The 13,733-nt window shown below is 32.9% G+C and overlaps 1 protein-coding gene across 1 annotated transcript in view; it reads left to right on the forward strand.

The window, feature by feature from the left end:
• LOC108294653 (highly divergent homeobox) overlaps nucleotides 1–13,733 on the forward strand; it is a gene marked incomplete at its 5' end in the record, with an annotated part of 54,324 nt that overhangs the window by 4,840 nt on the left and 35,751 nt on the right. Inside the window, one exon of the mRNA XM_017516579.2 lies at nucleotides 3,537–3,683. Within this exon, the coding sequence (XP_017372068.2) occupies nucleotides 3,537–3,683 (147 nt within the window). The remainder of the gene's footprint in view (nucleotides 1–3,536; nucleotides 3,684–13,733) is intronic.

Here is a 13,733-nt window from a genome sequence, read left to right on the forward strand (position 1 = left end):
CGCTAGGAATTTCACATCACATATAATGTCCATCAATAAATAACTGTAACTAAAATGTGGATTGCCCATATGATGGAGCACAAGGTAGCAGTTAAAAACACTGAGGTACACAAACAATTAAAAATAGAATGACCATATGATCCACCAACCTCACATCTGGTATAAAAATAATAAAAGAAATCAGGATATCAAGAAGATATCTGCCCTCTGATGTTTACTGCATCTTTATTCACAATAGCCAAAATATGGAAACAACCTAAATGTCAATAGAGAGATAAATAGAGAAAAATGTGTCACATACATACAATGGAATATTATTTAACCTTAAGAAGGAAGGAAATGCTGCCATACAGGACAACATGGATGAACCTGGAAGACATTTTGTTAAGTGAAGTAAGCAAGTCACAGAAAGACTGATACTCTTTGGTTCCACTTATATGAGTAAGCTAAAATCGTCAAACTCATAAAACCAAAGAGCAGAAAAGTGGTTTCCAGGAGCTGGGGGGAGGGAGAAATGGGGAGTTTGTTATTCTACAGGTATTAAATTTCAGTTATAAAATGTGAATAACTTCTAGACATCTGTTGTACAACGTTGTGCCTGTAATTAACAATACTAAATCGTACATTTAAAATTTTGTTAAGAGGGTTGATGTCGCATTGTGTTCTTATCACAAAAAAGACTGAGACATATCTGTTTTTGATGATTTAGAAAAATCTCTAAGACACTATTAAGTTGAAAAGTTTAGATTTGCAGTGTCATGCCATTTGTTTGGTTTTCTTTTTAAGTGCACATGCACTCAAAAGGGCAGTGTTGAGTTAGAGATTTTTAATATTCATTTCAAATAGTCATTTAAGTACAAACATATCACTCTGCTCCACATTTAACCAAGATACATACTTAAAACAGGAAACTCTGCACCCCTTTGTCGGGGTTGTCATTTAATGTTATTTAAAAAACAATAGCAAAGAAACAAACTCTTAGAAGTGTCCTTGAGGCTGATAAAACAACAGAAGATTTCTATTATTATACATTGCAATATAAACCGAGTGAAGTCACTTGTTAAGTACAGTTATCTGGTTACTTGGCCAAAGCTTCAGCTTTTACCTAGATTGCCTGGATTATTGGAATGCTACTCTTTTCACAAAATCAGCAAGGTAATTGCCTGTCTCCTTCACCTCAGCCACAGATTTAGGTTTCATGATGCCTTGTAAAGTGAAAGTGGCTTGAAAATCCAATAGAAAAACAAAACTGACCTCAACTTGAAGCTTCCCTAGGGAAAAATTCATCTTCTCTTTTAAATGTTCACTTTAAAAAAATTGTCTAAATAGGTATTCACAGTTTCATTGCTAATTGACTTCTATTATCTGTTTTCTTAGTAAAAATATGCTCTTAGGAACTTTAAAAATAACTGCACTTCCTGTATATGCTTCTCCTTAATAGGCATTGCCATGATAGGTCGCCTTTAGCATTGCTAGTGCTACAACCCCAGCACATTTCTAGCAAATCAAATCGGATTTTATTTAGTTCAGTTTAAAGAATGAATCAGGTTTAGATGTCCTCTAAATGAATTACAAATTAATTAGCTGAGTGTGTTCAGTGTTCTGTTCATTATTACTTCCATTGTGACAGTAATGTAAGTTAGTTTGCACTGGAGAATATGATATAAAGGAAAATTATGGGAATATTTATCCTGGTTGTTATGATAAATTATTTGAATCTCCATAGAATCTTCCTGAAATTTATCCTGCTCTCTTTTTTATTGTATGAATTTTAGCTCTGCAATGATAGTTCAATCAATGTTGGCTGAACACCTAATGTGATTTTTTGTTGTAAGTAACTAGATGATTAGTCTTAATTAAAAAAATTAGATGGCATGTTTTAATTCATTTATTGGAAACATGTAATTTAATATTAGTACTTACAATAACTGTTACTCATCAGGGATTTTTTAAGTAGAAGAGAATAGATTTAGGTGATAATGAAATTTATTATCATACACACACAAAATATGATCTATCTTATGAAGAAGCATGCTTTAAGAATTCAATTTAACTTCACTTTCTTGGTAATAAACCAAGAATTCATATATTTATTTTCCTTTTTGGTGGCTAAGTTTACTTTTCAAAAACTTGTAGATTTAAAACAGAAACATTTGCAACTGTTGTTTAGTATTACATCAGTTTTAGCTATGGCAAGCCTTTTTTTTAAATTTTTTTTTTTACTGTTTAATTTTTTTTTCAAATTTATTTTATTGCATTTTTATTAAGTCATGTTTTATATGTTGTGTATATTATTTTCCACTGTTACTTGAATCTAATTTAGGAGGTTTCATGTTGAATTTCAGTTAGAAAGTAAATGTTGAAAGCATTGTATGTCTAAGGAGTTTTGGAGGGCTAGCTTCTGTTCTGTGTGGGACTTGATCATATATCATCTTAGGCAGAAGAACGCAACAGAACTCCATACCTCAAACCATGAATTGCAACAGTTGTCCCAGAATCACTCTCACAGTATCTCTCTTTTTTTTCTCTCTCTCTCTCTCACTCTCTCTCTCTTCTCTCTCTCTCTCATTTTTCTCTCTCTCTATTTCATCAGAAGCACACACACAGGGCTTTGTAGGATATATATTTTTAATTAAAGCTCATGTTTAGATTTTTCCACCACCTCTGAAAAATAATTCAAGACATCATTGGGATAAAAACAACTAGAAAATATCAGATATTTCTATTTATCGCTCTGCCGTGGACTCTCTATGTCCTGTTGAATTAGCCGTTTGACCTAGCTTTTTCTGATTACTCATCAGCAAAGTAGAGGTCATTATTCTATCGTGTTTCTAATTTACTTCCAAGGGATACCTAGGATTGATTGAAATAAAACAATATGTAAATACAATAGTTTCTTGGATAAAGAAAACCTAAGAACAAAAAGGGTAGGTTTATTATGAAACTTGATGAAGCCATAAATATTATTTTAGTGCTACATTATCTTCTTACTTTTCTCTTATTTACCTTTTAAATTAATTATAACATCAGTATGAAACCAATATCTAGATTTGTATGGCAAATCTAGATTAATTTATCAAAAGTCCACTTACTAATGTAATCCTTTCTTTACTTTTTTGTGTTTAGTATGTGAATCTAAATATCCGTATTGTAGAAAAAAGTTTAAAAGAATATACATTAAAATGTTAACAAGCATTATTTCTAATTTGTAAGTATTTTAAATTATCTTATTTTTATATCTGTATTTTATACAATGAACATGTATTATTTGTGTTATCAAAACTATTTAAAATCAACATTGTTTAATTGCTATCAATTCAAAAATTCTATGTATTTCATCTTATCATGCTATATTGTTATGGAAATTTGAAAAATAAAAATGCTAATTTTCAGAATGGGAGAACAAAGTAAGAATTGTGAAATAAATTTCGCTAATATTATAGCACATCTCACCCTGATGTTTCTCTGTATAATATAATTTCCTTTGATTATTTTAAACTTAGAAATTTAAAACAATTTAAAAATGTGTTTTTTAGCTACAGGACCGCACTCAGTTCAGTGACCGAGACTTAGCTACCCTTAAGAAGTATTGGGACAATGGCATGACCAGCCTGGGCTCTGTTTGTAGAGAGAAAATTGAAGCCGTTGCAACTGAATTAAACGTTGACTGTGAAATAGTTCGGGTAAGATATTTTCTATAACTTTCATGCTATGGTTACTGAGTGGCATAAATGAAAGCTTTAAAATCTTACATGAGGTGCCCCAAGCATTACAAGCAATAAAGTGAAAAGGTAACCCACAGAATAGGAGATAATATTTTGAAATAATATACCTGATAAGGAATTTATATCAGAGCATGTAAAGAACACTTACAAGTCAATAATAAAAATGCAAATAACCTAATTTAAAAAATAGGCAAAGGAACTGAATAGACATTTCTCTTATAAAGACATACATAGTACCAATATTTACATGAAAATACATTCAACATCATTAGTCATTATGGAAATGGAAATAAAAACCACAAGATGCCATTTACCCACTGTAACAACATTACATGAAAGATACATAATAATGAGTGTTTGCCAGCATATGGAGAACTTGTAATCCTTATATATTGCTGGTAAGAATGTAAAACATTTTAGCAACTTTGAAAACAATCCTTAAAATTTTAACAGAGTTATCATAAGACCAAAAATTCCACTGCTGGAATGGATTTCACTCCACTCAAAAGAATGAAAAAGCTATGTCCAACTGAAAAAGTTGTACACTGATATTCATAATAGAGTTTTCCATAATATCCAAATGGAAACATTCACCAAGTGAATGAATAGACAACATCTGGTTATATGTATATAATGGACTATTATGGAGCCATACAAAGGAATGAAATATTAATAAGTGCTATAAAATGGATGAATCTTAAAATATTATTCTAAATGAAAGAAACCTGTTGCAAAATACCACATATTATATTATTTCATTTTTATGAAGTATCCACATTAGGCAAACTCTAGAGACAGAAAGTAGATTAGTGGTGTCAGGAGCTGGCGGTAGGGTGGAATGGGAAATGACTGCTAATGTGTATGGGGTTTATTTCTGACATAATGAAAATGTTCTTTATTGGATAGTGGTGACTGGTGCACAGCTCTGCAAATATATAGAAAACATTTTAATTGTACACATTGAATGAATGAATTGTGTGGTATGTTAAATATATCTCAATAACATTGTTTAAAAATTGCATGAGGTGAATTAAAATATATCTCATACAATGAACAATAGATTAAAATTATTTTACATTCCCACCAACAGTATAAAAGTTTTCCTATTTCTCCACAGCCTCACAAGCATCTGTTGTTTCTTGACTTTTTAATAATTGCCATTCTGATTGGCGTAAGATAGTATTTCATTGTGGTTTTAATTGGCATTTCTCTAGAGATTAGTGATGTTGAACTTTTTTTCATGTTTTTGTTTGTTGGCTGCATAAATTTCTTCTTTTGCGAAGTGTCTGTTTATGTCCTTTGCCCACTTTTTAATGAAGTTTTGTTTTTTCTTGTAAATTTGTTTAAGTTCCTTGTAGATTATATATATTAGACCTTAGTCAGATGCATAGATTGTAAAAATTTTTTCCCATTCTGTAAGTTGTCTGTTCACTCTGATGTAGTTTCTTTTGCTGTGCAGAAACTCTTTTGTTTAATTTGTTATTTTTGTTATTTTTGCTTTTGTTGCAATTACTTTTGATGTTTTTGTCATAATATCTTTTCCCATGCCTATGTCCCGAATGGTATTGCCTAATTTTTTTCTAAGGTTTTGATAGTTTTGGGTTTACATTTAAGTCTTTAATCCAACCATTGTGAAAGACAGTGTGGTGATTCCTCAGAAACCTAAACCAGAAATACCATTTGACCCAGCAATCCTATTACTGGGCATATACCTAAAATAATAGAAATCATTCTGTTATAAAGATACATGCACACATATGTTCATTGCAGCACTATTAACAACAGCAAAGACATGCAAGCAACTCACATGCACATCAATGATAGACTGGGTAAAGAAAATGTGGTACATATACACCATGGAATACTATGCAGCCACAAAAAGGAATGAGATCATGTCCTTTGCAGGGCCATGAATGAAGTTGGAAGCCGTTATCCTCAGCAAACTGACACAGGAGCAGAAAACTAAATACCACATGTTCTTACTTATAAGTGGGAGCTAAACAATGAGAACACATGGGCACAGGGAGGGGAACAATACACACTGAAGCCTGTCAAGGGTAGGGGAAGGGAGAGCATCAGGATAAATAGCTAATACATACAGTGCTTAATACCTATTTCAAAGGTTGATAAGTGCAGCAAACCACCACAGCACCACATTCACTTTTGTAACAGACCTGCACATGCTGCACATGTATCCCAGAATTTAAAATAAAATACAATTAAATTTTAAAAATTATACTGATCAATCATGGGAACTGTAGTTTATGTCCCATTTAAAAGATGTTGGTATACAATTTTGAAAGTGGTACTGCTAGTAAGTATTTAACAATCAATTCTTTAAGGAAAAAAAATCCTTGATTATTTGCTGATTTCTGTGGTGTAAAAATTTCTACCATAGCTGGTTCTATGTCTTACTCAACACAGAGCTGGGAAGAGATGCTAACAGTTGACTCTTGTGAGAAAGTGTCGGTTGACATCAGTACACACACTGGAAGATCATCTCAGTAGATCAAGAGGGAAGTATCTTAAAGAAAGAACACACGCACCTGCCTCAAAGAAAGGGCATGGGGAGAAGGAGATAGTGGAGGGCAAAATAACAGGGACTCAANGCTTGATAGTACACACCTGTAGTCCCCTCTACTCAGAAGGCTGAGCTGGGAGGATCACTTGAGCCCAAGATTTCAAGTGCAGCCTGGACAACCTAATGAGGCTCCATCTCATATCATGTATATATATATATGTGTGTATATATATATATGTATATATATACGTATATATATAGTATATATTTATATGTATATATATATGTATATATATGTATATATATATGTATATATATATGAGGAAAAGAGCAATATAGAGAGAATTTATAGAGTACAGAGTTCTGAAAATAAATAATATTTGCAAAATAAGTACTGTCCTGTTCAGTCTTGCTTTTTCTTGTTAGAATTCAGATGGAAAATCAAATTCAATACTGTGTTTATTTAGCATGCTGCTATGCATTAAAGTATACTACCAAGGAGAGAGAAGTGCATTAGACATTATTTCTATTTTAAGGAGCTCAGAGTCTAGCAAGAGGGATGACACAAGAAAAACAAAATGGCTGAAGAGGAATTGGAGTAGGATAATAGTATGAAGAGCCTAAACAACAGCCAAAAATAGGGAAATGTAGAGCATGTATTCTTGTTTCGTTTCTATTTTTTTAAATCAAAGTTATATATGTATATAGCTTAGGAAGTCAAGTTCTGTAGAACTTGCTACAAAACCAGCATTCCCTCCTATCATTTTTCAATAGTCCGAACCCAACCACTTTCCACTCTTAGATTTCCTTTGGTATTTACTTTCGTCTATGAATGATGTGCGGTATTAATGAGATTTAGGTTTAGCTGTAAGTAATAAAATACCCAAAACTAACAATGGCTTAGACAAGATATTTCAATTCCATGTATAAGTCCATGGGCATGCAATTTACAGCTAGCATGGCAGTTTGGCTCTACAATGTCCACAGAAACCCTGATGCCTTCCAATTTCCATTCTGCTCTCCCTATGATGTGGCCCTTTTTATCAAGTTCCAAAATGAAAGCATACGTACACCAGACAGCATGACAGAGAGAGAGAAGAATAAGGGGTAAAGGGTGTTTACCAGCTGTCTTTTAACAAGGATTCCTGGAAACTGCCATGAGATCCTTTTACTTATATCCCATTGGCTAAAGATTAGTCACATGGTCACACCAAACTATAAGAGAAGCAGCAAATGTAATTTTACTGTGAGCAAACATGTGCCCAGCTAAACCTTCTGTAATTCTGGAAGGTGAGGACAAATATGGGAAATAAACAGCAGTCTCTCTTATATGTTTGTATTGCAACTTCCTGATTTGTTCAATGTCAGGCATTGTCTATTGATTTTTCACTATGAAGTGCAAAGCAAAAAAAAAAAAAAAACTCTTTCAAGATTTCCTCATTGATCCTTTCACTTACATGCATAATTCCTCTCTCCTTATCCTCCTATAACTTTGTTCAGCTTGGTATTAATTATTACGACTATGTCAATGCTTTACACATTTGAATTATGCAGTGAAATATCATTTTTTGTTTTCTGCATAACTTAGCATTGTTTTGTTTCCTTGTAATTCATCATTTACTTAATTTATGTTTTTGATATTTATGTTTGCTTGACTTATTTTCTAGGTACATACTACTAATTTATCCTCAAACCCTTTCCCAGTTGCATAAGTCTCCTCTCAACACATTCATACACATTTGGCAGTATAATAATTCCATCACCTTAAAGAAATATTTCCTGGAATTTTCTGATCTGCTCCAACTGAATTGATTATTTTATATATATGGACTATAACTGTTATTCTAAGATTTCTACTTCCAATCTGTTTCTCCTTTTGCTCTACTTTCAATAAGATATCCTTTAATTTATCTTCCAACTTCTCTACTGAGTTTTTCATTTTTATAAATGTATCATGCCACTGGTACTGATAAGTAACTTGTGCCATGACAGCAATGTTCAGATTCTATGGACAGCCATAGAGTCTACTTGAGACACCCATACTGCAAGAGAGGAGACAGGGACAGAATCTCTTTAAAAACATACACTTACAAAATAAAGATAAGCTATCCACAGGATTTCTGGCTAGGGTTCTCCTTGATATCAAGGTATTTTAGGCACACTTACTGTAAAAAATGGCCAGAACTACTAACATCAGTTCCCTCACTTAGGCATTACTACGTGCAGAGTTTCCTATTTCTACACAAAGATCTTAATATGTGAAAAAGGAGGAAGAATTTATGCCATTTCCTTCTTGCTTAATATTCATTCAAACTCATATTAGATGAAAGAATAAGGAACCGCTTACTATCCTTTTTTCTCATGCTTTTCCAACATAATAGAATGCTCATGGCAGAGAGAAAATTTGGAGGTGATGTGTTGTAAGAGGATCTCTTCTGTAACATATGGCAAATTATTCTAAAGGAGAATATGTTAGCCACACAAATATATTCTTGAGCTTTCATGAAAAACTATTTAGATGTTTTTAAGTCTAATATACCTTCTAGTTACTGATCACCAAAATGAACTTTGCCTGAGGATATCTAGTTAACCATTACTGATGGTACAATTTGAAAGTTTCAGTTTTTTATTTTAATGTCATACTTCTAGGAAGCAAACTTGGTATGTTTTTCCTTTGACCTTATCAATGATTGTTAATTATGTCCATGCTTTCCTTCGACTTGAAATGTCGTTTCCAGGTTAGTGCCTATTTACTGAGTTATTCATTTAGCAAAGGTAAACTGAACACCTGTTACGTGCCAGAAGTTTTCTACATGCCATGGGAAAAATCCAGCTCTCTCAAGAAACTTGAAATTTAGTATGATCAATTATCCCTAAATGAGAATAATATATTGGAGAAATATTTTGAGATATTACATGTGGACAGTAAATTGGAAGCACTGTGAGTCCTTGAGGACAGTTAGTCCCTCTCTACTCCTTCTTGCTACAATTCAGTTTAATGCCTGTCCTTTCCATCTGCGTTACGGTTATAGTGAACATAAATTAAAATGTACCCTTGCATGATCAAATGTTGATAGAAACAACATGTTTGAATGTATGAAATGCATTTTGCAGGACTTAAAGTTCATAGAAAACAACTTTATGTTTTTACATTTTATAGATATTTATTTTCAAAGGAACATGACTAGATTTGAAATGCCTTTAAATGGAACAGTGCTTATAAATTATATGGTAAACTATTATCTATTACACATATTGATTTAGAGTTGGGGGGCATCTTGAGATTGAGTTCAATATATACATGTATATATGTATATATATAAATTCAGCTCATATATACATATATATGTATATAGGCATATATACATATATCATTTTATTTCTCATTATTTGCCAATATAATAGAATGCTCATGGCAGACAGAAAATTTGGAGGTGATGTGTTGTAAAAGGACCTCTTTTGCACATATATGTGTGTGCAAGTGCACACGCATATATACTTTATATATACATATATATGCATATATACATATAAATTTTACGTCTAAAACATAAAGTTTTCTATGCGCATATATATATATATACACACACACACGTGCACACGCACACATACACACACACACGTATGTAAAATGGAGCCAGATTAGCTTTCCCTTGATCACATAGTCAGTCAGTAGTAGGTAGAGGCCAAGTCTTTTTATTCCCAATCTAACATTATTCCCCATTCCACCTTACTAGTGTATGCCTTAACATAAGAAATAACTCGGATACTTCTTAAAAATATAGATTACCCTATTCTAGGCCTACTGAATCAAAATTTACAAGAAAGGGCCAGAGAATCTGTTTCCCTTCCCCGAATTATTCTTAAGATCAGGTAAATTTGGAAAAAACTTTACAACACTATGTCAGCACAGCTAAATATTCTACCCGGTTCTTTTTATTCATAACACTTGGTCAAATTTTATAATTGATACTTGTTTTTCTATTTATCACCTGTACATATATATTACTGTTGCTCATCATCTATACTTATACATTTAAGTTCCCTGAGGATAAGACTATACCTATTATATTTACCACTGTGTCCTAAGAACCAGAAGCAGTGTTTGATACATAGTAAAATTTCAGCAATATATATGGAACTAATGAATGAATATCTAACAGGAAAGTGCACCCTCTATGTATAGCATGCATGAACTAAGAAATATATAATGACATACATTTAAACACATATACACCATGGAATACAATGCAGCCATAAAAAACGATAAGTTCATGTCCTTTGCAGAGAAACAATCATTCTCAGCAAACTGACACCAGAACAGACACCACATGTTTTCACTCATAGGCAGGTGATGAACAATGCGAATACTTGGGCACAGGGAAGAGAACAACACTCACTGGGCTAAGTGGGGTGGTGGGGAGGGGACGATGGGAAGGGATGACACCAGGAGAAATGCTTGATGTAGACGACGGGGGTGCGGGGGAGGATGGAGGCAGCAAACCAGCATGGCATGTACATACTTATGCAACAATCCTGCAGGATGAAGGATGTACACATGTACCCCAGAGTCCAAAGTAGAATAAAAATAAACAAAATAAAATAAAATAAAATAAAAGTTTGTAATATAGCTTTCTATTGTTTAATAGAAATGCACTTAGAAATGTATAGGGCTTTAGAGTCCTCATTTTTAATAGCCATTATGTTTGTGTTGTTAATACATAGGAGTTCTGGTTGAAAAGATACACTATTATTTTTAGGTTTATGGCCACTCTGGTGGGACATTTATTATTCAAAGTAAAGAATTTGGAAATCGTTTTCCTAATTTTACACATAATCTGAGGTCTAGAGTGATAAAATAACTTGTCCATTGATCATATAAAGTGGTTGAAAAACCTAAATATTTCAAAGTAGGATTATTTAATTTGAAACAGTGAAAAAAGGCTCTTCACATAATTGATAGCTGGAGTGTAGAAGGGGGAGGTCAGGGTGAAGAAGATCTGAAGCAAAGAACTGGAAACAATACCTCAATAAAATAAAACAATAGATATTGATTCAGTTTAAGGAAGAGCATTGTGAAAACACTTAAAAAACTGGACTGGGAAACTTTCAGAGTGATATGTTTCATATCCCTGACATTTTCATGCAAAAAGAGGATGGAAACTTCAGGTGCTCAATAAATTGTATGATACCCACTCACACTGGTAAAAGTGATCTTAACTCAGTCTATATATGCAAATTATAATCTGCGACAGTAACACTCTCAGGGGCACACCTAGAAATAATGTTTTGCAAACCATCTGGGAAACATTTAGCTCAGTGAAATTGACACATAAAATTAACTATCACAGGCTGCTATAGTAAAATATTATGGATCAGTTGGCTTATAAACAACAGAAATTTATTCCTAATTGTTCTGGAGGCTAAAGACCAAGGTGTTGGAAGTTCCAAAGTATGGTAAAAGCCCACTTCTTAGACACTGTTTTTTTTTTGCTGTAACCTCACATGGCAGAAGAGACAAGGGATCTCTCTGGGCTCTCCTTTATAAAAGCACTAATCCCATTTATGAGAGATCCATTCTCAATATCTATTTACCTCCAAAAGACCTCACCTCTTAACACTATTACCTTGGGGGTTAGGATTTTAACATGTTAATTTGGAGTAGGGGAGACAAATATTCAGACCATAGCAGCCTCTAAGATTAATTCAATTATCTATGATTCTGTAAAAATGATAAAAACCTATTAGCATTGTATTTATACATGTAGTCATTTTTCCAGTCCCTTCTACTTTTGAGGAATATCCAAAGAGGAAATATTTTAGCTTCAGTTTGCAATAAAATCTCACATACTTCCAATATTCACATAACATATTACTGTACCTTTATCATTGTACATTCTGTAATCACTAATTTCTCTCAAGAATGGTGCAAAGAAGTTGACGATAAATAGAAGCCTGGTTTCTGCCTTTTTTTCCCACATGGAATAATAAACTAATGTTCTTTCTTGCTGGATAATTATTTTGCAAATCTGTTTTACAAAGCTCATTTTTTAGGTTGTTTCTGACCCAAATGAATCAAAAATCATCCTAGAGAGACTGATGTTTCCCTCCTTCTGCTCATACTATCATTTTTACAAACATTGGTGGCTAAGATTATTGTAAAAGAAAAGCTTCTGCGTTTATAATTTGTTAAGTGTTCATAGATAGAAAATAGAGAAATTACATGACAATTTTAAGAAGCTTTAGTAAGAAATGGCCATGTTTTTTCTTTTCTGAAGTATAACAATCTATTTTCAATGATATGATGTAATGGAAAACTGGCTGCTAGTGTTAATAATAATGTAATTGTAGATTATAAAATCACTGAAATAGTATAACTGGACTGTTTGCAACACCAAGGAGAAACGCTTGAGGGGATGGATACCCAGTGTTCCATGATGTGATTATTATGCATTGCACGCCTGTACCAAAATGTTCCATGTACTTTTAAATACACACACCTAGTATATATCCACAAAAATTAAAAATAAAAAAGTGTTAAAAAGAAAAAAAATGGAATTATGCTTTTTAAACCAGTATTTCTCCTATGAAAGAAGTTATCAAAGCTAAGAAAATTAATATCCACACACATTTTTATTTTATACTACGTAATTTTCACTTTGGAGTATACAAAGTCATTCACGTTTCAAACTTCACATTTAGCGTCAATGCTAAATCCATCCAAGGAACTGCATTTTATAAACCTGAAGGGAAAATTCCCCCCATCAGATATAAAGAATAATTTGCCTTTTTGGACTAACTGAATAGTTCTTCTGTTTTGCCCTGCATATTTTTTGAAATCTTACCAAGTATAAAATTATCCTCATTCATGTTTTTTATTTACACTAAAGAATATCAGGCTGAGCACGGTGGCTCAGGCCTGTAATCCCAGCACTTTGGGGGGCTGAGGCGGGCGGATCACGAGGTCAGAAATTCGAGACCAGCCTGACCAACATGGTGAAACTCCGTCTCTAAAAAAAAAAAGAATATCTAAGGAGGCCTTGTATTTATGTAGCCCTACTGTACAGAAGAAATTCTAGTTGGTATAAAGAGTATCATTATCAAATTTAGAACTGAAATTATAAACTGTTATACAGTGGCTTTCTATACTACTTTAGGTTTTAAGAATTCTTTTTGACATGGCAAAACTAGAAAGTTTACAAATTTTAGTAATATAAAATGGTCTTTCTGAAAATTGCGTAAGAAATATGGGAATAAAATTGGTTTCAGACTGTTGCTTCTAAGAAAATGGAGTGGACATAATTTTCCCTATTCTTCTTATTAAGTAGAACTAAAATCCCTGGACATTATATAAATAGCAAATATAAGAAGACTCTGAAGGGTGGAAAGAAGTCACATCTGCTAGGGACCATGGGACCCCATGAATGACACTCACACAATGGTGAGTTTCCTGGGTTTTCTTTTCCCTCATATATGCCAGAATAAAT

The sequence above is a fragment of the Cebus imitator genome, unplaced genomic scaffold, assembly GCF_001604975.1.
Source record: "Cebus imitator isolate Cc_AM_T3 unplaced genomic scaffold, Cebus_imitator-1.0 Scaffold595, whole genome shotgun sequence".
NCBI classification, from domain to species: Eukaryota; Metazoa; Chordata; class Mammalia; order Primates; family Cebidae; genus Cebus; species Cebus imitator.